Source organism: Lipophrys pholis (genome assembly GCF_963383615.2).
Source record: "Lipophrys pholis genome assembly, chromosome: 8".
NCBI classification, from domain to species: Eukaryota; Metazoa; Chordata; class Actinopteri; order Blenniiformes; family Blenniidae; genus Lipophrys; species Lipophrys pholis.
Genome location: NC_137630.1, coordinates 2,374,273 through 2,400,112, shown reverse-complemented (window position 1 = coordinate 2,400,112; position 25,840 = coordinate 2,374,273). Strand labels below are relative to the sequence as shown.

The 25,840-nt window shown below is 43.2% G+C and overlaps 2 protein-coding genes across 2 annotated transcripts in view; both read left to right on the top strand.

Annotated features, from left to right (window-relative positions):
- Positions 1-6,851: 6,851 nt before the first annotated feature.
- Positions 6,852-8,163, top strand: LOC308113076 (zinc finger protein PLAGL2-like; the record flags this gene model as incomplete). The annotated part of the gene is made up of 1 exon (XM_080469014.1): positions 6,852-8,163. One exon carries the CDS (start codon positions 6,852-6,854, stop codon positions 8,142-8,144), a length of 1,293 nt encoding a protein of 430 aa, XP_080325140.1. The 3' UTR covers positions 8,145-8,163.
- An 8,185-nt stretch (positions 8,164-16,348) lies between these two features.
- mfn2 (mitofusin 2) overlaps positions 16,349-25,840 on the top strand; it is a 36,200-nt gene continuing 26,708 nt past the window's right edge. Inside the window, exons 1-3 of the mRNA XM_080469004.1 lie at positions 16,349-16,527; positions 20,055-20,236; positions 20,608-20,743. Of these exons, the coding sequence (XP_080325130.1) occupies positions 20,059-20,236; positions 20,608-20,743 (314 nt within the window). The 5' untranslated portion in view covers positions 16,349-16,527; positions 20,055-20,058. The remainder of the gene's footprint in view (positions 16,528-20,054; positions 20,237-20,607; positions 20,744-25,840) is intronic.

Sequence of the window (25,840 nt, the reverse complement as noted above, 5' to 3'; positions counted from 1 at the left end):
CTCCCTCCAGCCTCTCCGCTCTCCTCTCTCTCTCCCTCCAGCCTCTCCGCTCTCTCCCTCCAGCCTCTCCGCTCTCTCCCTCCACAAACCTTGGTGGTTGAATAGAAGTACATTTAAGCCATAACTTGCCATGGGTATTGATAACTCCGGGCTTGACTCTGTGGACTAAAATGAGATTTTTAAAAAGTCAGGTTTGAAAATGGTGAAATGGGCTTCTGAAACAGATGAAATTGATTTGTAAAGAGACCCCAATGGATAAGAAATCCCAAACTAAGAACAAGGAGCCTGAGGGGTCTGAAACCCCAGAAACAGCTTGGAAAAATGCTGAAAGTGCCGAAAGGTTTCAAAATAAAAGACGGCTTAAAGCCAGTGTCAGCCCTTCTTCACTGTAGGGTTGAACTTCCTGAATACACACAAACTGCCCTGATCTCTCGTCATTCCACTAATCTCTAAAGATAATATCTGAGTAACGCCCAAGTCCGTTTTAATGCAAATGAATGAAGACAATCACGTGACAATCAAGTTTTTTTTTTTTCTACAAATCTGTGATGCAAAAGGTTAAAGTTCTTGTGAAATGAGAGGATTTCTGACGGCCTCAGCATGTTGTCATGAGTGGCTCTATGCAAATTCATTAACAGACTAGAGCGGCACTCGGTAGAGTGCCACCTTCGCCAACGCCACATTTGTTTGTGGAACCCAGTTAGCATTGCTAGCATGTTAGCCGTTAGCTCATAGCGATGCTAACTAGCCTGTCAGGTAGCTACATCACTGTGTGAAACAGTGAGCGGGGCACACGTAGGGTTGGGAATCGAAAACCGGTTCCAATGGATCAATTCCATGGGAATCGTACACCTTATATGTGTTCGATTCTTCTTAACGATTCATTTCCAGCACGACGTCAAGTCGCGTTGTGGTACGTTGCATGACGTCACACTCTGCGACGCAGAACCTCCTTCAACCAGGAGAAAAGATGGAGGAAGAAGGTCTAAAGTGGGAGACGATAAAGGACTAAATAATAGGATACGTTAATACATGTTCACTCACCAGGTCCTGAATCCACAGAGTCCACAGCCTCTCGCCTCACAGCCACAAGGTCCAGTTAAAAAAAGTCTCGGTGCAAATCCCGGCAGGAGCCTTTCTGTGTGGAGTTTTCATGTTCTCTCTCTCTCTCCGTGTGCTGGTTCTCCTCCGGTACTCCGGTTTATTCTGATAGTCAAAAGAACCTGTACCGTGACTCCCAGAGCTACACCCCCGGCCTCCATCACCTCCTCCAGAGCTACACCTCCAGCCTCCATCACCTCCTCCAGAGCTACACCCCCTGCCTCCATCACCTCCTCCCCAGCTAAACCCCCGGCCTCCATCACCTCCTCCAGAGCTACACCCCCGGCCTCCATCAGTCCATATTCTCTTGGACTTGGTACTCTTATTTTGACAGTCACCGTGATAACAATCCAACTTGGTAGTCTCTCCACTACTGTGTGTGTGTGTGTGTGTGTGTGTGTGTGGCCAACTACATTGTTTTCAGCATTTCTGCCTTTGCCGTGTAAACGCAAAACTTTTCTAAAAAAAAAAAGAAAAAGCATTTTCATTTGAAATGTTGTGTAAATGAGCCTTTAATCAACGTCTACTAGCTCGTTAGCTTCTTATTATTGTGTGGAGGGATTGACTGACATCAACCAGGACCCCTGAACAAGGGAGGAGGGGGGGGGGGCTTGAATTTGACGTGGAATTTTCTGCCGTACAAAAGAAGTTTTCTTCCCATGCAGAGCAGAGTGCACAGCGGGCGCTAAGGCTTCGGTCACCTTTTGCGCAGTTGAACTTAAAGTGATGTTCGTATTTTCAGCCATTAATGTCTGCAGGTCCTGCTCTCTGCTGCGCTCCAGGTTCTCTGTTGATCACGACTCTGTTGTTTATACTGACATTGTGGCTGATACGTCATTGTTACCAGACTAAACACGGCCTGCTTGCGGGAAAGTAACGGTAATCTAATTACAGTTCTTATAAAAGTAATCCCTTTCTTGTTACTTGAAAAAAGTAATCTGCCCATCAGTGGGCGCCCATCCAGCGCGATATTCCAGTGGTTCTTCAGATTCAGTGACTTCTGCCTCTGGTGTCATGGCAAATATGGTCCGCATCTGAAATGGGTTTGATTTTAAGTTCTGAGCATGCGCAGCAGCCAACGTAGAATTCTATTATATACTCTAACAATAGGTAAGATAAAAACTGTTCATTTCTATTGTATTTATTCGTATATTCACTAGTATTTGCGGACCCAATTTTGACAAGGATTTGGCATTTAACACGCGATGAATAGCGCGGCAGCAAATTTGGCTCATGTGCAGTCGGTAAAATGTGACCCAATTTGGACGTGTACCGTATTGGCCATGACACCAACAGCGTAGCGACGCTAACGCTGGGGGCAGGTATCAATTAGCTGCACCATGCCAATAAAGTGCACCTTCAAAAATGAGTGGCTTTAAAATACCAGTTTTGGCTGTCAAAAGTAGGGCTGAACGATTAATTGCATTTGCGATAATATCGCAATATGATAAAACGGGATTTTCTAATTGCAAGGGCTGCGATTTGACTGCTCACGTGATCTGGTCACGTGACAAGTGTGCGCGTCCTGCGCGTGTCATCTGCCCGCCTTGCCCTAACGGGCGAGTGGTTTTTAGGGATGGATCCGATATCAACATAATTCACGGATCAGAAATTTCTGATCCAACCTGCGGAGATTTCTGATCCATGATCCTGGTCTGATCCATGATCCTGGTCTGATCCATGATCCTGGTCTGATCCATGATCCTGGTCTGCTTCATGGTGCTGAAATGATCCCCAGTGTTTCCCTGCTGCTGCTCTGCTCGCTGGCTGCAAACTGTGGACTGGATTTCCTGAAGGGAGGCGGGTCTCAATGAGACCAGGAGGAATGAGTCAGGAAATCCAGTCCACAGTTTGCAGCCAGCGAGCAGGCTAGGGAAGTAGCACTGTGCTAGCCAACTTTTCATGACAACATGTTGCTGATTGGAGGGATTTTACACTCAAAACACCACAAAGCAACACAGCAACGTGGATGTTAGCAAAGCAACGCAGCAACGTGGATGTTAGCAAAGCAACGCAGCAACGTGGATGTTAGCAAAGCAACGCAGCGACGTGGAAAGCAGTGGTACAGCCTGTCAACAGACGTCACCTTTTTAAAACGCCAGCTCTCCGATGAGAACGGCACTGACCACTGTGTTTTATGTTCATTACAGCTCCTCCGCTGTAGCAGGCGATTCACACCTCAGTGAAACTGCGTCCTACTCCGCGCTAAACTCCCTGGAAATAGTCCCAATCATTTGTGTTGTTCGAGCTGAAGCACTGCTGTTGCTGCTGCCTTGCTAAAGAATTTCACCAGAAATTAATAAAGTGATTCTGAGGTTCTAAAGATAGAACTAGTTTATTATGAGATGATGACGTCATGCAGACCCCCACATTGTCCACATGGAACTAAAGTACTTTGTACTGGTCTGCCTCTCCAGAGACACTGTCCCCGACCGCCACGCAATCAGAAGTGAAAAAACGTGCTCGGTGCTTCCCTACTGCAGTATAGATGAGCAGGTTCCTGAAGCTGTCCCTCCATCAGACTCCTGGAATAAGAACATCTGAATGTTCATGAATTGTGCTTTAATACTTGTTTTCAAAATACTTTAGAGACAAACTGGATCCACATTTTGTCAGTTTGTGTTCTACAGTACTGCACTCTGTCATGCATCGGTTTGTGTCTTTTTATTGGTGTACCCTAGTCACTGAATAATATCAGTTAATGTATAATACTACAATGTATTTTATGTCTAAAACTAGTCATTAATCCTCTAGTATGCACAACAATGTAATGCTTCCCTTTAAATCATTAATGCAGTACTTGTATATAATAGTTGTTTTCAACTATTCTAAGGTAATAGAAAAGACTGTTAATGTGTAAATAAATTAAATATATAAATGAACTCTGATAGGCTAAATGTTTCAGTACTATGTCAGAACCTGCATGGATACTCTCATGGAAAGAAGTTAAACTGTAAAAATAATTTGTGAAATCTTATTATGTTTGTCTGGTCATTTTTAATTGGAGAAACATATTGCAATGTATTTATGAGGGAGGCAGGGGCCGTTTTTCACGCACCATACGGGAAGAAAACTCTTAAGATGATGTACCTGCAACACAAAATTTAGCATTTAAAGGGGACATATCATGCTAAATCCACTTTTTTAGCCCTTAAATGCATTTTGTTGTATATTTAGAGTGTTTAGAAGTACAGAAAAGTTCAAAGTAGTCTCTTCAGGTGCTCCGTTGATATCTTTATATTCTGTTTTGGTCATATTTTGCGATCGGTTTCGATTTTTCTATTCTCTATTACGTTTTTTGAACAATGACGTCACAGTATTCTCAGCGGAACTGCCAAATTAGGACATCGACATTTCGAGCAATCCGCCATTTTTGTTTCTCGCTGCGATTTTGTAGTCCAACCGAAGTTATGAGAGGATAAGTCGAAATGTTCGGTTGTTGGATGTAGTAACCCACAAGCTTCGTTACACCGTCTCCCAGCATCAGAACCTTTTCCAAGTGCCTGGTTGAGTTTTATTTTTCACAGAAATGTACCCACATCTGTGGGTAAGGTCATTTTTGTGTGCGCGAATCACTTTAAGGACGACTGCTTCAGCAACCTCCGCCAGTATAAAGAAGGATTTGCCGAAAGACTTGGTCTGATTGAGCGGTCAGTTCCTTCTATCTATGGAGACGACGAACAGAGCACTTCGGTAAGCTGTATATAACGCTAAAAAGTGTGATGATAAGACGTCCCTGTCATTGTTTTGTTAGCATTAGCAGTTGCACCGTCTTCATATGTTAGCGCTGTGTGCTCGTTTTAGATTAGAATGTAACTTCTGTGTTAAATAGTCGTTGTAATACAGGCAGTATTGTAGTAGTGGGCATGGATGGAGAAGTTAGTGTAAATATAGTAACACACCATTGCGTTACATCCATATGAAGACGTTGTTCTGCAGCTGCATCATCGTTATTTTCATCTCGCTCCGCCGGGTCCGACTCTGGCTCCAACATGTATGGCTGGATGGACAAATCTTCCCTTGTTGACATTTTGTAAATAATGTGTGAATATAAAGTTTCTGCGCCGCTAGATAATTCTATCTGTTCTATCAAACTACAAAGATGGCCGAACAGGGTGACGTTGAACCGAGTGTCACCTCTGCAACCTGGAGAGGAGGCGGGGTATGAAGTGTCTCATTTGCATTTGAAGAGACCGCCCCAAAACGAGTTGCTCTCAGAAGCACATCAGAAAAGGGGTAGAAAAGGGGCCTGTGGAGCTCTAATAATGAGGAATTCAGACCCAAGCATTGCAGTTTCGCTTTATATAGACCACAACTGTATAATTTATATGTAAAAAGGAAGGATTTAAAAGCATGATATGTCTCCTTTAAAGAAAATTAATTGTTTCTATGATCATGGTTTTAATAGAACATGAAACTGTTATTGTTTAACAAAATAGATTTCACTGGGTGCAGGACTCGTGCAACCCATGGCTCACTAGTCCCCTCGACGAGTGCAAATAAAAAATTAAGATCTATCTCTGGATGTTATTTTGGTGTTAGAGTGAATCGGACTTTATTATAATCAGATCTGTGGGAGTTCCTGTGAGAACCATGTGATCTCCAGCAGTCACCGACTCTCTGAAGCATCAAATAGTCACAATACAATAGTTGATTAAATTCTTCTTCTGCTTCTGTTTCTGTTTCTTCTGCTTCTGTTTCTTCTTCAAGAAGAGAAAGAACACTGGCATTTTATGTCATAGACCTAACTGGTTTTTTTTTCTTGCACGTCACACTAATATTGTACAGTAATTTTGAACATTTAATAAGGTGCTCACTAGAATATTTAAAGGTTTGTCCCAATGAAATTGAAAAGTATTTTAACTTTTTGAAGGCAATAGAAACGGTCATAAAACATACGAACATAACAATTGGAAAAGCATTAAACTCCTTTATTATTGACAAATGTTTCACATGATTCAGAAAAAGGCTGCTCTATATTGTTGTCACATCCTTCACATTTTTGGAGTATTAATTTAAACTAAAGTACCCGATGTGGGACTGCTTAGAATGAAAATGGGTTATGGATTATATTTACAGTGTGAATGGTCGAACAAGGTGTTACAGTAAGTTTAGCATAACTTTATAATCATGTATCTTATTGATGTCATTGGCTTAATTGAGAAGAAATAATTCCACCTGTCCTTTACAGGGTTAAAGTTTGCCAATTTTCACCCAAAATACTTAATTCTCCCACGTTTCCTAATTTTGCGTTGTTGATCTTTTTTTTTTTTTTTTTTTTCTGTGTTGCAGGTCTATAAAGATGCCGAGCTGCCTCTGATATAGCTGCTGTGAGCGGGGGCGTTCAGGGTTGCTGAATACTAAAATAGACTGCAGGCCAACACAAGAGTGCTTCTCAAGAAACACAGACCCAGTTCAGAGGTTTCAAAGCTCCTCATCACAGCAGCCCTTTTGGGGTTGCTATGGCAGCTGCTGTCACAGAAACCAAGAGCTGGACACAGGCTGGCCCCAGTGAGGCAGGACAGACCACCAGTCATTGCTCCCAGAGACTATCAAGCGGTCAGGAAACGGCACTCTGTATTAAGTCTGCACTCTAAGAGAAGAAGAGGAGCAGAGGCTTGCTGCTCCGCTCTCCTCATGAGTCTTGTCTGTGTGATCCCCGGCTCTTGGCCAGAGTCCCCCCCCACTAGCAGCAGCAGCAGCAGCAGCAGCAGCAGCAGCAGCAGCAACGTTCGCTCTTTGACTCCAGCATGTTCCACCAGCAGGACCCTCTGAAGGGCCAGCTGCAGGACAGCCACCCGGCCAGCAGGCAGGTCTTCCACTGCCAGGAGTGTGGCAAGCAGTACAACACCCAGCTGGGCTACAGGCGCCACCTGGGAGCAGCCCATGGCACTGCGGGGGGCCTGCCCTGCTCCGAGGGGGCGCCCCCGTTGCTGGAGCACCTGGGCGGACACATGGACAGACCACCCCCGTCGGAGGGCAGCACTAACGTGGCTGTGCCAGTGAGAGAGAGGAAGTACTCCTGCGAGCGCTGTGACCGCCGTTTCTACACCCGGAAGGATGTGCGACGTCACGCGGTGGTGCACACAGGGCGCCGGGACTTCCTGTGCCCCCGCTGTGCCCAGCGCTTTGGCCGCAGAGATCACCTGACCCGCCACTTGAAGAAGAGCCACGCTCAGGAGGCGGGTCTGATGCCCCCCTGTAACCCCAGCACTCCTGTGGCCACCCCGACTCCGGCCCCCCAGTGTCCGGTGAAGGAGGAGCCCAGCCCGGTCCCAGCTGACATGAGCGCCGTCTCCAAGGAGCCCATGGAGACCTTCTCCAGGGATATGTATGCCTCTTACCCCATGGCCAATCCCGTACCGGGGATAGGCCACCCCCACGGCCTAATGCAGGGCTCGCTGTCCTCCAACATGACGGTGGGTCGCCACATGTCGTCACAGCCCTCGCACCACCACCACCTGCAACCCCCGGCGGGGCCACAGCAGCAGCCGTACAGCAACATGTCGCGGTACCAGCATGGATCTACCTCATATCCTCGCGCCGACGTGGACAGTTTCCTCCTGGACCTACAGAGTGCCCCCCCACCCCACCTCGGCACCGTCAACTCCTCTACCTCTGCTTCTGCCTCTCCTCAGAGGGAGGTGTTGGGTGAAGGTCTGAATGCTGTTGGAGACCCTCACCTACTGTCCAGGAGCCCCGCTGTCTCCTCCGCCGAGCTGTCCTGCACCACTAACATGGACCTGGGTCCCCTGCTGAGCTTTCTGCCTTTCAGCCTGCCGCCTTACAGTCCTCACGTGGGGATGGGAGGGTTGGTGATGAGCTACCCCCCCACTGCCACCACCACCACCTCCTCCCCCTCCTCCTCCACCGGGCTGTCCTCTCAAGCTCCGGGCCCCTTCCCTTTCTTCCAGCCTTCCCAGGCTCACGTACCGCAGGGCCCCGGGGCCCACAACCACAGCCAGCTACCTCAGGCGTACAGCAGTCCTGCTATGAGCACTTCCAGCTCTCTACCTCACTACTACCAGGCCTTTCAGCAGTAAGCAGCTCTTTTCTCAAAAACATTGCCTTCATATGCACTCACAGCATATGCACTCGTATTCATGAAAAGGGTAGATCATGAAGATGGCAACTTTAGTGTGAAACAATTGTGTAACTTTGGCTTTTCAGTGCTAATGTTGTTAATCTTAGTTGTTTTTTGTTGAACACAACAAATCACCTCATCAGTATTACCTCATTATTTAAAATGTAAGCTTGAATGTTTAAGGAACCGTAGGAGATCTCACTGCAACCAAAATAGAGCTCTTCTTTTTGTTTTGTCAGCTTTTCAATTAGAGTCAAATGTGCTCATTTTAAGTTTGTTACAAAACGCAGAATATGCAATGTGAGCAGAATATCTGACATCACATGAATGGTGTGGAGACGAGCACTAGAAAGTGGACAATGACTAAACTGTCATTACCTTTGTCCCAACCAGGAGGCGCCAACGCAGATACCAGAACCAGATGTAGGATTAGATGACCCATTTCATGGCAGATTGACTTTAAGGCCCTGTTTTTACACCAGAGCCATTGTTTCTCTGTTTTCACTTCATTCAAGTTCCCCAAACAGAAATCAACCTTCTGATAATCATCCCTGAATACACAGGCACCAGGAATGTTGGAAGCCAGTAGTTTGTATGCCAGGCCACCAGTTAGTGCTCTTTTCTGTAATAAAGCAACAGAAAGCACCTTTTAGCTGGAGACCCTCAAAGAATCTGCTGTAAGGAATGGATCCATGTCAGCAGATGATGGTGTAGTGAAAGTACACTTTAAAGGAGAATTCTGTTATATTTCCTGCAGAAAAACCGACAAATATCATGAAAACAGTTTAACTGACATCAGACCTCTCACAGACAGACAGATCAGTGAATAGCTTGTTGTTTTTTTAAGATTTTTGAGAGCTAGTGAAGGTGTGTTTTTCCTGGTAGTGATGTGAAGGGAAAAGTAGAATAAGTTGTGGCAGAAACACAGTGAAGCCCTGATTTCCACCCAGTGGAGTCACACTGCTGCATGATGCTGGTGTTTCCATCTGAAGCACTTCAAGCTGTTTGTGACGCCGTTAAGTTGTGCAAAAGCATCACAGGAAAGACATACAAAGATTAAATATCTGTGTATCCGTTCATTTACCATGTGAGACCTGGCAGAAGTCAGACAGACGCAGTTTAACAGTGTACTGATATTGGGTTTGAGAAAAACTGCATCGGATGAAAATAGGGTTTTTAATAAGGAATTCTAAGAATTGTATTGACATATTAGTATTCAGCATCGGCAAATACCCAAATGTGAGTGATTGTGCTCTTCCTGTGAAAGAAGTTACATCCCAAACCCTGAACTAATGTTTATTCCTGGAACTGTCCCACTTTCAGCTGGACCGACCTGCAGGGACTTTTGTTATGTCTTAAAGTGCTAGACTGAACAGATCCTGTGAACACACACATATGTAATCTGTTCATAGTTACTTAGTAAAGCTAAAGTGTCACTTATCGTAGGATTTTCCACAGAGACAACCCTAACCCTAACCCGAGACAGATGAGTTGAACACGGAGCCACACTTCCAGGACGGAGGCAGATGATTCTGACATGCAGCTACCTCGGGCACACTGACACTACACGGCTCTTTTCTTTGTAGAATAGTAGATAAAATGCACTTATGACTCATTGACGTTGAAGCAAACCATGAGGCTGCTCCTCTGTTGTTGTGGCTCCCGTTTTCTTTTCAAGCGTATATTTTTGGTACTGTCCTGACCGAGTGCGTTCCACCTTTTACTTCACGCTCCTCCTCCTTTCTGAGCTCTCCTGGTCTTTTCAGCTGATGGTAGGAAGCTTTAACATTTTAGAGCAGGTCTTCTTCCTCAGGGCTGCCGTCCCTAAGTTTATACTTCAAAACACAGCTCAGACCAAACGGACACCCGCAGGTGTTGAGAGAATTCTTGTTACATGATTTGAAAGGAGACACTCACCAAAAACGAGAGACAGAAGTTTTTTCATCTTTACAAGATGCTAAAAATGTTTCCATCCCTGAAGAGCTGTTGGAGAATCTCCCTGAAGCTTGGCTTCACTGTTGTTTTCAGTCTGTTCCACGTAAATGTAATTAGTTTGAGTCGTATCAAATTAATTTAAAAAAGAAAAGTATGGCTGCACAATACATCAATTTGTTGTGAATCATGTGTATATCTCAAAGACTGAATTATGTTTCCATGTTAAACTTACATATTTGAGTCCTGCTGCTCTGGAGTTCCTCATACTTTGTATCCAGAGAACCAAAAAATTCTCCTCTAGTAGATAGAGAGTTGAAACAGAAGCTGCTTCCTTTCAAGTAACCATCACAAGTTCCTCACTGAAGGATTTGAGCCGAGGGTACGTCCGAATGGTCCCTCCTAGTCCTTATCTATGGACTTTACCTTAACCCCTGGATGACGTCACGGGGTTAAGGAAAGGTGTTAGGGGGCTTCCTAAAGGAGTTAGGAAAGGTGTTAGGGGGCTTCCTAAAGGAGTTAGTGAAAGGTGTTAGGAGGCTTCCTAAAGCAGTTAGTAAAGGTGTTAGGAGGCTTCCTAAAGGAGTTAGTAAAGGTGTTAGGAGGCATCCTAAAGGAGTTAGTGAAAGGTGTTAGGAGGCTTCCTAAAGGAGTTAGTAAAGGTGTTAGGAGGCTTCCTAAAGCAGTTAGTAAAGGTGTTAGGAGACTTCCTAAAGGAGTTAGTAAAGGTGTTAGGAGGCTTCCTAAAGGAGATAGTAAAGGTGTTAGGAGGCTTCCTAAAGGAGTTAGTAAAGGTGATCATGGTGGTGTGGCAGTCAGACAGCACTTTCACTTAGTGACGTCATAATAATGCGACGGCGGCTCTAGTTAGTGACGTCTGCCAACTCAGGATCTCTCTCCATTATCTGGTTAACTTGCCCAGACATTCGTCATCATGATCAAGGTTACTACGAAGCAGGTTATTAACTCGGTATTTAAACCCCGAATTTTCCAATCAGAATCAGTGCACATGCACATGAAAGGGGCGGAGTTTGAGGCGTCTGACGAATCACAAACATGGAGATATCCTGCAGAGCAGCTTACATAATGGAGGAGCCATTATTCTCTGAAAATAAGAAGAATTCAAACGGAGCCACCAGGCTAAAACCAACACTGCAGCCAAAGCCAGAACATTCACAACTTGTTATTGCATAACTTTGAGATTATGCGATATTAATCAATCAGACATTGTAAACAGACAGGCGATCACTCAGTCTCACTTTACAACGGCACGATCATGTCGGGCAGAACTTCCCCACTGCTCTTCCTTTAGTTTATATTTTCCATTGAGTTCTTTACAGTATCGGAACCCAATACTGGATTGGATCAGCCCCATCCCTATTCCTCTGATGGTTCCTCTTGTTTCTTCCTTGGTTGGTTCCTCTGATGGTTCCTCTGATGGTTCCTCTTGTTACTTCCTTGGTTGCTTCCTCTGTTGGTTTCTTGGTTAGTTTTTTTGTTGGTTCCTCTGTTGCTTCCTCTGTTGGTTCCTCTGTTGGTTCCTTGGTTGGTTCCTCTGTTGCTTCCTCTGTTGGTTATTTGGTTGATGCCTCTTGGTTCTTTGGATGCTGCCTCTGTTGGTTCCTGTGTTTATTCTGTGTATTTTGAAGGTGGCAGTCTTGGTTAGATGATCCAGAGCTCTCGGTGTCAATGAGATAGAAGTTCCTCCTCCTACCTGGACCACTGGATGTGGGCCGGCTGTGACTCTGCTCATTGTGAAGATTGTAGAAGTAATTATTCCAATGGCCTTTCTGAGCACTTGTTCCAATGTTCCACATCCAGTAGTGATCAGCAGCCGTTGTGTTTCTGATTCAGTGAGGACGTATTGCTGAGGAGCAGTCCATCTGTTTGGGCAGGCTTGTCATGATCAGCTCACTGGAGTCGGTGGTCCTCCTGCTGTCAGATGTAAAGAAGCTGTTTAGAAGGGAGAAAGTCACACTGCTTTCCCACTCGCATCCCAACAAACCTCAAGGTGTTGCACCAACGTCTTAAAATGCTACTGTTGTGCCTCTCTAAGAGTGTCTAATCTCCAGACTGGATTTAAGCACTTATGTCAATTTCTAAAACATGGATTTGATCTTTACCTCTAACACACAGAACTGTGGGTTTTACTTTTGTTTGTTTTTTAATTTGCTTTTAGTGATTTTGGCTTCTTGATTTGTGCCATTAGATTGAAACTATAAAGGTAGATTTTATGAATCTAAACTCTGTATCTAGTGGCAGACATTGACATAATTCAAACTTTTCTACCTCTATGTTGTCATGTATCATTCTGCAAAAATCATTAGAGCTAGTTTTAACCTGTAAGAGCTAGGCAGTTTTACCACTGAAAATGGAAATATGTTCAAAACTCCGCTTTGAAGGAGCAGCGATACCCTTCAGTTCTGGCAATGTTTTCCAGAGTGGTCTTTCTCTATACTCGCCTTTAATTATATTTCTACTTATTTACTACCTCAGAAGGGACAGACAGAAGCCTGTCTATCTAACTGCAGAGATATCGTCTGTGTAGAGTTTTATATTTGTCAGAACAAGCACATGTACTTTGTAGCTCCATAGTTTTGTACTGAGGTTTGCTCACAGGAGAAAGTGTACTGCCTTTGTATTTGTCCTGTTTCTGCTGTCCCAGCCTCTTCAGTCTGCACCGTGCAGAGCAGGCGTGTCAAACTCACTTCTGATTCCCACATTCAGCTCCGCTTGATCCCCACTGGTCTGGAGCCGGACAACAAGGAGTCCAAACCTAATGTTTGTCTTCGTCTGTAGACATGAAAAGTCTGTGCAGCTAAATTACCTTCATAAAAAAATAAAAAAATCCAAGTTCAAAGTTTAATAAAACTAAGGGGATGCTCTTTTGCATTAAGCCATTTTTAAAGATGCTTTATGTGTGAAATGTTGAGTTTGAACTTTGAACTTCTCCTTAAATTTTTATGTTTCCAGAACTGCAAGAAATGTTCAGAATTCTTAATTCAAATGATGTAAAAGCTGTAAAATCATCAGGCTGATGCTGGCGAAAGCCTTCTCAGGGCACCAGATCTGCACATTTTCACAATTTCACTTTGTTATGGCAGCTCTGATGCTAATGCTGCTTGTGAAGCAAAATGAGAATCGACTGCCGTGCAGCGGTCAACACAGAACCCCAGCAGGGCCAGGAGCATTAGCATTAAAGCTCAGTGAATTTGAAAACATGCTGTAGTCTGGTGAAAAACTGTGAATTTCAGGCTGCACTTTTATTTCCAGCACCAATGTATTTCTGTGTTATTGGTGCTTTGGGGGACGTCTTGGCCCCGAGTGTTTGGGTTACTGGGTTTGAATCCTTTTTGCAGCAGGAAGCTAAAACTGTCAAGCCCACGGTGCAAGTTGCAGACACTTGATGTGGTGACTTCTGTAAAAAGGAGAGTAGGCCGTACACAGACAGTTACTTACATGAACATTTTGACAGAAAACTTTCGGTATTTCAAGGTAAATGGATCATGTTACTGGTTGGACTGCAATCTGATGGACAAAATTGTGGCCCTGGAACTGAAATGAGTTTGACATCCCTGTTCAAGAGGGATCCCAGTTTGCTGTTGTACACATGAGGGTTTTTTTTCGCAGCAGCAGCAGCAGCAATGTAGCACGCTCCTGCTCAGTGGTTTGAATCATGTGACCACCACTCACAGCTCTGGCCAGTTCCCCAGTTCTGCTCCAGACTGTAGGAATGACTTTCCTGAGATGTTTGCCGGGTGCATGTGTGCTGCTGCACAGCGTTGACATGTTTGTTGAGGGAACAGCAGCACAAAGTCCTCGACTGGAGGTGAAGGAGTGCAGCAGGACGGGACACCACATTTCATTTCACTGTTCAGTATGTTCATTACCTGCATTGAGGTTGACTCTTGAGAAGCACCACAACACAGGTTTTACCACCTTTAACTTAGAATTTGTTAGGTGTTTGTATTATCACTCAATAGACTAGAGGGCAGTGGAAAAGATGTCATGTTTCAATTGCCTGAGCATAAAGTAATACAAAATAAAGAAATCTTTAGATTTACTGTGTGTCTGTTTTGCTTGGAACTCTGTGTCCCCCCTCTTACCACACACACACACACACACACACACACACACACACACACACACAGAATCTTTGTCATCGCTTCATTGGTGAACACTGGTTGAATATTTTTGCAGGACCTCAGAAGTGATCTCTGATTTCTTTAGTTCTCCATTGGATCATTTTCACACTAAATGGTAGATGGTTATCACTTACACAATGTTTATTCTCTGCCTGCCCGTCCCCAAAGCACTTTACATTGTTCATCACATTCACCGATGGAGGTGGCTGCTATGCAGGCGCCATCCATCCACTAGAAGCAGTTTGAGGTTCAGTGTCTTGCTCAAGGACACTTCAGCATGTGGACAGATGGAGAATTGAACTTGCAACCTTCTGATTGAGAGAGAACCTGCTCCACCAACCAAGCCACAGCTGCTCCTAACTCAGCAAACTATGAACAATAAGAGTTATCCTGAGTCAACGTTCTGGTGAAAGAGTTAAAATGTGGACTTCCATATGTTTTTTGAGTTGCTGTAATTCTTTCCCACAGAAAGGAAATCAGGTACATTTAATGTATTTATACTGTGCGTGTGCACACGCACCAGCGTTGAGCTGCAGAAACGTCAGTATAAAAGAGGGCAAGAGGAGACCCACTGAAGATGGAGGCCATGCTCCAGCAGTTTGTCTACATCTGTGTTTAAATATGTTCATTGATTTATGTGTTTGCTTATGTCTCCTTTATATCTATGCAGATGTATGTACTCCTCTACATTATGTCGATGTGTGTACTTACCAGTGGCAGCTGGTGGTCATTTTGGGGCTCTTCATTCTTTAATTTCAGTCAGTGTGTTAGTGTTAGTTTCAATACAGATCATTTATTAACCACATTACCTCAACCACTGGAGGTGTTACCAGTTATGTCTTGTTTGGATTGAGAGAGGCACCGAGTCTTGAAAATTATAGTACTGAAGCTCCAAGTGTGCATGATGGAATGTTCACACAGTTTCAATTCACATGAACTCTGCATCAGTCTGCACAGAAATGCTGGTCGCCCGCAACATAACTCCAACTTCTGGTGCCACGCAGCCAACAAACTCCGTCTCAATGAAACAACCAAGGCTGTCGCAAAATTCACTCATTATTTAAAATGTCTTTAAGAGAAGCGCCTCTCTCACCCCCCCTCTCAACCAGAGCCCCCCTCTACGATGTGGAAGTTGCAGCAATGATCCTTGTCCAACATCTCAGGTGTGTCGAGTGTGAATAAGAAATGAAGAATGCAGCTTTAAAAGCATTTTATAATGTATCAATTAAATAAGTCACTAATAAATATGAGCATATTTAAACATTTATAAACATTATCAAACCTGGACACATTTAATAAATTCTCAACACATTTCTGTTTAAAAATAACTATTGATGGAGAAAGTTCAACCTGACCTGCAGCTTTTCAGACAAATTTCTACTTTTAAACAGTGAATTAGAAGAGAAGTGACAGAGTTAATAATCAGACTGAGTTAGAGAAGTGACAGAGTTAATAATCTAACAGAATTAGAGGAGAAGTGACAGAGTTAATAATCAAACAGAACTAGAGGAGAAGTGACAGAGTTAATAATCTAACAGAGTTAGAAGAGAAGTGACAGAGTTAATAATCAGAGACTCACTGCTCCTTGTCTTCATCTCAACATCTGGCAGAGACACCAGAACAAACCGTTGTTTGAACTAGTCCTCTATAAATTGCTGACTGAGGAGATAGATAGATTATTTAAAGAATAGGAAACACATACAGTTCAAGGCTCATTGGTATTTTCTTTGCACAAACATATTATTACAGTTTATTAATTTGTTTCGTCATTCTTTTCTGCTTCTGGGTGGGTTGGGGGGGCTAGCGCCCTCTATTGGACAGCCGCCACTGGTACTTATCTTTATCATGTGTACTATTCAGTTTCTACTCCTGTCTGTCTATTCGGGTTGTCTAGTACCCAGGTACATTTATGGTGTATAAATCTATGGCGTATACGTCTATTAATTGTATATCTATGGTGTTTACATCTATTATATGCACATAATGTCTATGGGTACGTCTATCTGTATATCTATGGGTGTATGTCTATGGTGTGTACATCTATGATGGTGCAACTATGGTGTGTACATCTATGGTGGCTATCTACGGTGTGTACATCTATGTCAGAGGAGGCGGATACACGGAGTGTAACCTGCTGTCCGTCCACAACCGAGTCTCGTTACTGAGAGGACTAAAGCACCTCCGTGGCCGCTGAACGAGACATTTCCACCGCCGAGGAGCCACAATGCGAGCGGGTTGATCTGTGAGGGACAACTTCCATCCACGGTGAGTGTCCCCGCCGCTAGCTGTAGCATTAGCATTAGCATTAGCATTAGCTCCAGAGCTCCTTTCACCCGGTGGAAGGTGAGCTAGCTTGGAGCACGCCTCCGTCATCCGTGGAAATAAAAATACAATAAACTAACGACAGCAACACAAAGAAACCCACGAATAAACTTCATTATTTAATGTTTAAAAGAGTTACTAGACGAAGTAACGTCACATTGTGACATGTAGCTTGTTTCGCTAACAAACTGCGAACAGATTAGTGTTTACAGTCTATGACGTCATGACATTTGAGATTAGATTCGATTTTTGACACGAAGAGAAAGATTCCAGGTGAACTGTGTTTAAGGTCAAAGCCGAGCTCTGGCCTCTTTAGCACACCCACCCGGGGTGCGTCGTCCACGGCTTCCAGCCACCCTAGAGAAGAGGGTCCAACCTGGTCCCTGTCCTGCAGGTCTCACCTGGTCCCTGTCCTGCAGGTCTCACCTGGTCCCTGTCCTGCAGGTCTCACCTGGTCCCTGTCCTGCAGGTCTCACCTGGTCATCCAGATGATGTAATCTCAAACATGTAACACGGCTTCCCCTCACAAAGTGGAGATGTATCAGAATTAAATGTTCTGTTCAAAATGTTTTGGACAAGTTATCTTTTATTACATCCAAGACAATTTGAGACATTCTGTCAGTTAAATGTGTAGACATGATCAGTCGCATAAACAAAAGGTTCCTGCTCGACACAAGGATTATAATCTGTGTTGAACATCCAGCTGGAAAACGAAAGGGGGAACACTGGACTTTAGAAGAAGTTCGAACTCCTTCAGCGTTATTATCTTCATAAAGATTCTTTATTCACTGCTGATCAGAGCTGCACTCGGAGGACTTTTGGAATCTTGTTCCTGACAGAAGTGCTTCAGCTGGTCCGTACTTCAGGATGGTTTTTCTGGTCGTTTTCAGTGAGAACTGGTAGCTTTCAGTGATACACCTGGCACTGCTTTACCTGCTGAAAAGTTCAGTTTCAGTATTAATAGTGAAACTGCACAACCACCAGTGGACAAACAAGGAAAGGTAGCAATTCTTATTGAAAAAAGTAAAGGTTGTTCTTTTGTGATGTTGTCCTATGACAATATACATATATACTTATACAATATACGGCTGATACCCCTGATCTAAAGTCCTCATCATGCATGAAGGTATTATGGCAGCTTTATGCATATCAACAGTTCTTGACCTGTATCGTGTTTCAAAATATAGGAATGTATTCACTCAAAGTGATCATATTATTATTTGTGTCAATTAAAGAAAAAAAAGAACATTGAACGAGCGGCCGCGAGGATTTAGAAATGGCGGTCCGCCACTACTAAATGAATGTGGAGGAAACACTGCTGGAGCGGCCCGGCGTGCCATGCGTAAATGGCGTGCTCGGCGTGACTTCACGTCGTCTTCTGCGCATGTGCTCTGTGTCCCGAAACAGTCCGGGCCGATCACGTTCACGCGGCAGTCTGATAACGGTCGCGTTTGAAATGTGATGTGAATGATCACACCAAAAAATCGGATATCAGCAAAAAATCAGAATTGAGCAGCAAGACCTGCAGCGTGAAGGAGCCTAAGGCCTCGTTCACACTGCAGGGAAATGAGACCCAATTCTGATTCTTTTACTCACAGTGACTCATATCCAACCTGTTCTGTGGCCATGGGAAAGCACCAGTTCTGATGTTTTCACACCAGACCCAGGCCTCGTTCATATGTGGTAACAATTCTGATATTTTTCTACATCGACTGCTTCGTTATTGACGTGTGACTGACGTCACGGATCAGGAAGCGGCTCCGCCGGAATAAAAGCTGTTAAAAGCAGTGCTCTTTTTTCCTCATTCTCTTCTTCTTTCCTCCTCATGGTGTCTAGATTCTGTCGCTCTTATTTAACAACCAGTTGAACGTTATCTGGTTTAACTTGAAGGTTAAACCAGATATGGCAGGTATCCCCCAATTGGGGAGCCAAACTCTCTTACCTTTTAATTTTATTTTGTTCATTATTACACCTATAATAGTTTTAGTGTTTTAACATGATTCCTACACAGGCTGATATTTGGGCTGGTTGTTATTGAGGTGTGTGGGTTTTATGTGGTTTGGACTGAAACAGTGAGTGACATCTGGCGTGCCATGCGTAAATAGCGTGACTTGACGTCTTCTTCTGCTCTCTGGCGCCCGAATCTGTCGGGTCCGATCACCTTCACATGGCAGGTCGTGTTTGAAATGATCATGCAAAAAAATCAGATCCCAGCAAAAAATTGGAATCGAGCATCAAGACCTGTGATGTGAACGGAGCCTAAAGCCTCGTTTCCACTGCACAAGATGTGCGGGGACGGGATGGTTCGGTACGTTTGGGTATTCTTGCGTTTCCACGGCGAGAATTGTGGATGGTACCGAAACAACCTCTCCAAAGGTTGAGACTTTTTCGTCACCGTTCCGTTGGGGTACTCGGCACAACTGAACTGGTCCAATTTTTAGGATCCGGTTGCTGATTGGTCAGTGATTTATGATACACCCGCAATATTAGATATCTCGCCTGAATCCTCTGTTGTTAACATATTCAGTTTTGCACTGGTTGTTTTTTTTGTTTTTTTTTTCGGTCGCAGAAATGCAGCTTGGAGGAGGCTGCGGACGTCCGTCAGCCGGCTCAGAGCAGCTGTGGTGCGACCGGTGTGCACACTGAGACGCTCTGGTGTGACATCGCGAGACCAGCAGCACAGAGCCGGTGTCATAGAACCGAGGGACCTGGGCCAGCCGGCATTCGCTCTCTCGGACCCAACGCAGAGGTTGCGGCTGCAACTCCGTGGCTGCAGAAAACGTTAACAAAACAACTAGTGCAAAGCAGAGGTTGTAAACAACAACAGATGATTCATAAGGCCTGGGTCGGCCCCGCCCCCAGCTGAGACTACTGTCGCAAACTTATACACATATCTGCCGAGCTCATAATCCCGCCAACATTTTAACTGTACCCTCTGCAGTGGAAACGGGTAACAGATTTGGGTCAGGGTACGCTTTGCCGTACCGGTCCATTCCGTCCCAACACATTTTGTGCAGGGGAAACAGGGCTTAAGTCCCATCTGATCCAGCAGAACACTCTGTATTAAGACTGCTGCCCCCTGGACCCTAAACCTAACCCCCCCACCCCTAACTGGAATAGCAGAAAGCCACCACCTCTGTTTTTCCTTTCCACCGTCGCTTAAACTTGCTCATATGGAATTGTTGGGCTTTCTCTGTAAAGGTGCTCTGAAATGACCATGTTGTATTTGGTCCGATATAAATAACGTTTAATTGAATTGACTGTGGGTTGTTGAGGAGTTTGTTCCTGGAGGGTTCAGATGAGACTTTGTATTTTAAGCTCTCACGTTGTATGTTCTGACTAGTTTATGGAGAAAACAAGTGCTGACATACTTTTTTCTTCTAGCCACTGTATTTATAAAAAAGCTTTCTCCCTTGGTTTTAATACAAATCGATGTGCTTTTGATGCTTTGTCCACTCTTCCATGTGCAGTGCAATGTCTCTGGTTTTCCCGCGATCCAGCAACAACCCATTTCACGGCAAGAAGGAAAAGAGAATGTTGGCTGAAGTATGTTCGTCGCCATTGAAGCACTTTGTGACGGCAAAGAAGAAGATTAACGGGATCTTCGAACAGCTCGGGGCCTACATCAAGGAGAGCGCTTCCTTTTTGGAAGGTACCAACAGTTTATCTACAAATGTTTGAAGGACTGCTCACAGATTTCTCTACTTCTAGACTTCTGACTGTTCATCTGGGTTAATACAAACATCAGTGAGCCTCCTGTATCCATCACTGACTTTACTCTTCCCCCTAAAAAAGAATTCCACTCTTCTTTGTATTTAGCAGTATGGTGTAGTATAGAAAGAGCTTGAAGAAGCAATGAGCTCTGCGGCTGTTGGAGAAAATGCCACCATCTACCATCATGGCGCTTTGTACCCTACAAACCCTGTTTCTTTGCTGGGATCATCAGTTGACCACCCATTGTCTTGGCACATAGATCTTAAATGGACTTGTATTCAACGTTGTCTGATGGTTTCCACTTGTCAGATACTTACAAGAATGAAGAGCTTGATCCGGTCACCACAGAGGAGCAGGTCCAGGAGGTCCAGGGCTACCTCACCAAGGTGTCCGGGATCGGGGAGGTACTCGCCCGACGCCATATGAAGGTGGTTTTCTTTGGAAGGTATGTGCATTTTCAAGCTTCTCTCCACTGAATAATCATTACATCTGACTGCAGTTTGATTCTTTTGAAGGTTCAAGGAGCATCAAAATAGCCCCAAAACATTGTTCTGTGATATTTTGTGTCCTGCCTCCCATCTGTCTGTTGAGCCTGTGTTCTTGCTCGGTGTTACCAGATGAGGCACTTTCTGGATTTTTGTCAACAATATCTTTATAGAATTTTTCAAATATAGAAAACAAGACACAAGTCTAACAAAGATACTCAAGTAAGACAATGTGTTCAGACACAGGACCTTGTAGGATGGGGGCTTTTCAATGAAACAAAAATAATAAAACCCTACATTAGGTTTTTCCCCTTTACATAAATATGTAAAGTATAACTGCAGACAAAATAGGACCGAAAAACAAGAACAAACAAACAAGATGAGATCAGGAGTCCATACAAGTTTCTTTGCAGTAACATCCAGTGAACCAAGAATGGGGGAAGAGTTTAGCGGAGGATGCTCTTATTCTACTCCACGTTGGTTCAACAGATGACATACGTCTTTATTTTTAATGTAATGGATAAATCGACTACCGACTTCGAATCCTGAGAGTGAATGACAGTTTTTCCATGATGTAGATTTCTTGAATTGTATTGAGCCGCTCTTCGATGGTCAGAGCGTCCGGTTTTAGCCACTTCCTGTTCAAGGTTTTCTTACTTGCTGCCAGTAGTAGTATCCAAAGCAACCTCTTGTCCTTATTTCTCCAGTTGGTAACATCCGCATTGCCCAAATACACGCTTTTAAAATTGCAAGGTATTTTACTGCCAAATACATCATTAATATGTTCATTTATTTGTGACCAATAAGGGTTTAACAGTGGGCAATCCCTGAAAATGCGAAAATGATTGTCTCCTGAGGGTCCACAGAGCCTCCAGCATCAGTCTCCACTACCCTGGTGTCTCTTTTGAATAGCTGTGATTAAAAACCTGAAGATATTCTTCCAACAAAACTCACCAGGTGTTAGAACCAGTCGTGCTCCATTGTAATCTGCATACATTCTCCCAATCTTCATTTGAATTTTGTATATTACCTTCCATGTCCCATCTCCTCTTGATGTACTCTGTGTTCGGTTGTTTGTCTTGCTGAATGGATTAGTGTAACTTAGAAATGTATTTCTTTGGAGAAAATGATTTAATTAATGTTAAGAAAGTCTGTAGGAAAACCAAGTTGCATTTGTCAAATGTTTTTTTTTAGATTTTGTTCAAAATAATGCCTAATCCATAAGTATCTATAGAAATCGTTTTGACCTAAACCATATTTGTTCTGTAAGAATTCAAAACTCATGAGTGCCCCCTTGTGGATAAGAGAGTAGTAGGTTGTAATTCCTTTTGAGACCCGACACTTAAACCTTCCATCCAGGACATTTGGTCTGAAGTCAGAATCGTACGCACACCGCCTTAAAATTCTAGACAAGTTGCATATTTGCATTATTCTATTCCAGGAGTTCAGAAGAGACTCGTACATAAAGTCTTCAGTTATATTTATATTCCTTTGTATTTTTTTATCAGGTAAAAGAGCCATGATGGGTATAAATCTTTTGTAACCGTCCCTTCATCATCTTTCCATCCAGCTGAATAAACGGGCGAACATAAACAGATTAAAGGTCTAATTTGAGCGGTATAGTAATAATCTCTGAGGCAGGGAAGGCCCAGCCCCCCCTTCTCCTTCATCAACTGCATTGTTTCATATTTTATCCTCGCCCTTTTATTTTGCCAAATATATTTTGTCAGTATTTCCTCTCACTCATCACAGTGTTTCTGAGTTATCCAAATAGGAAGACATTGAAAGAGGTTCAGGAAACGAGGGAGGATATTCATTCTAATTGAATCCACCCGAGAGTGAAGATTAAAAAACGCGACTTTGTTCCACTTTTGTATTTCTGATCTTATTTTTGAGATTAGAGGCCCATTATTGGCCTCAAACCTTTTGGACGGATCTCCTGTCAGAGCGGTTCCCAAATATCTAATGCTGTCTGATTCCCATCTCCATTTGTATGCGTTTTTAATCTTTGTAGGCGGGTTATAATTCAGCCGTAGAACCTGAGTTTGGGTAATATTAATTTTATAGTTCCAAAAAGAGCCATATTCCTCCAGCATTCTCATTGGTTTAGGAAGCGACCGAGTGGGATCCGTCAAAAATATTAATTTGTCGTCAGCAAATAGAGCTAATCTTTGTTCCCCTGATTATAAAGTAACACCGTGAATTTCTGTGTTCTGCCTTATCCACTGAGCTGAGGGCTCAATGGATAAAGAGAAAAGTAGTGCCGGTGCTCCACAGCCCTATTGGGTTCCTCTTTCTAATTTATAAATCCCCGTTTATTTTAGTTCTGGCAGTAGGTTTGTTGCACAGTGCAGAAAATGTCCCAATCATGTCAGAATGAAAGCCAAATGCAGCCATTACTTTATATAAAAATTCCCATCGTACCGAGTCAAACGCTTTTCCTGCATCCAAACTTCTATGAGTTTGTAATTTGCATTGCCTTCCATGTTTCATTATCAGAAGCGTTTTCCTATTGTCTTGCGTCTGCCTCTGTCTAATAAAGCCCGTCTGGTCTTTTTGTACGAGTTCAGGTAAAATTACCTCCAGACGCTTACATATAAGGAGGTAAATCATTTGTAATGGGTATTGAGTACACCCACGGTGCGAAGCACATCCCATACTACAGCTGGTGAGACTACTCTCATTAAAAAAACAATTGGAGAAGTTATTAAAGTAGGAAATTTCACTAGGAAATCCTACACCAAAACAGAACATAGTTAAATCAATAGTAACTTTCCATACAAGCGTTTCTTTTGTAGTAACAGAACACATGGAATAATCTAGGTGAGCTGGTACATTGGTGAGTTTTATTTCAGACTGGTCTATCAGAGAACAAGATACAAAATGAGGGAATCCTCGGCACACAAGAGGGTACTTCTCACCACCTTCTTTCACCTTCATGCCTCAAATTGTACTTTCCTTGTTCACTGCGCGTGTTAACTCTGCCGCTGTCTCTTCTGTATGGCTTTTTCTTTTTCTTCTTTTCCTCTAAACCAAAAGTGTCGCTGTTGTGTATGTCCTCACTCTGCTGCTCCACTCCTGCCATCTGCTGGACAAAGAAGGCTATAGCAGCAGCTTACTGGTTCACTCGAAGCCACAGCTATTTTGAGTTGGTTACATAAACATTGGACTAAATTTGGCATTTATGGCAACAGGTCCACAATGTGCTCCCCCTTATTTTTAAGACCTTTCAGTCTGTTGGTGTTTTATACGCCACGCTAGAATTTTCCCCGGTTTCTCCCCTTGATGAAAGATGCACTTTGGATGCTGTAATTTCATTATATTGTGTTCTCAGAAGTAATAGATCCTGATGGGTCTTAGTACAGGGGTTTCTATAATAAATATCTTCCATTGTTTTTATTTTTTTGTGTTTAGCTTTTTTAGATTGGGAGCTTGTGAAGTTAATTATCTGGCCTCTAAGGAAGGCCTTGAACGCCTCCCATCTCATACTTACAGACGTCTCATTGGTATTAATCGTGAAGTATTCATCTATTTGTTTTCCAAGGAAACTAATTAGATCCTGGGTCCTGAAGTCAATTCTGTTTAAATTTCCATTTGGGGGGGGGGGGGGGACATTGCTGTCCTGGGACAACGTAAACTAGGTTATTTGTAGCATGGTCGCTAAACTAGCAGAGATTAGGAAATAATCTGTTCTTGAGTATGAGTTCCAGAAAAACATGAATATACTGTCGCATCAGGGTTTCTATCTCTCCATATAGCTCTCAGATTTAGTTCCTTCATGATTTGATGTATAACTGCTCTACGTTTATTATGGGTTGTATCTAAAGGAGTTGATTTGTCTTTACCGAGGACATTCATTCATTCATTCATTCATTCATTCATTCATTCATTAGCCTATAGTTATTCAGGAGAAAAACACATTGACATTAATTAACTCTTTTGCAAGTGTGTCCATGAAGCAATGCATTAAATACATTTACAGTGTCAATAATAATAATAATAGAATGTTCTTAAATACAATTAAATAGCAAAAAGATAAGTACATGAAATACAATAAAAGTACAGACACAGAGCATGTGAAAGAAAAGAAATTCTAAAAACCATCAATAGTTTAAAATATGTTAGTTAAAACAAGAACATGGTGAATCTTTTGATTCTAACTGCTGTAAAAGGCTCTAAACTCTCCTGATGAGAGCAGCGCTGTGATTTTAAGGTCGTCCTGTAAAACATTCCACGAGTATGGGGCAGAACACAGGAAGGCTTTTTTGCCCGAGGTTGAGTTTGGGAATTTTTGCCATTTGGACTGTTGCAATATCACAATGGTCACTGATGTCATTTGCAAATCTAGAAGCAGTTGAATATTTATGAGGAGAATTTGTCAGTATCGGGTCAATAAGGGAAGATTTGTCAATATATTTAAGGTTTGGTCTTGTGGTTCCATTCACCAACTGAAACACATTCAATGAGTTGCAAAAGGATCGGCGCTCATGTGAGACGGGTTGGAACCGGTTCAGATTTAAATCTCCCATCAAGATAACTTGGTTTAACTTCAAGCCAGACAAGAGATTCATCGTTGATGGTAAGGCATCACTGGTAGCAGCAGGGGGCCTAGAACATCCAATAACACTGGAATTAAGTGTTTTGGATACTTCGAGGTCAAGAGCTAAAAATTCAAAAAATTCAAATTGCTGACTCACTGATTTGGACAAGAGCACATTTACATGAAATTTGCTTTTTATATAAATTGCAATACCCCCCCCCCTTTCCTGAGACGATCGGTCCGATGGACATTGTACCCCTCAATACCAATATCCTTGTCCAAAGTGGATTTGTTTAGCCAAGTCTTGGATATTATGATTACATCAGCATCAGTTGAAACGCCCATATGCGAACCATGTCCATTTAAATGAATAAAACCAAGACCTCAGAATTCAGCAGGGTTTTGCAACTCTTCAGTATCACCGGGGCCTGGATTAGGTTGAACAATTCCAGAGATCAGAAGCAACAAAACAATTAGACATCTCTGCTAAACTATTGATATTGTTTAGTAGAGGTAT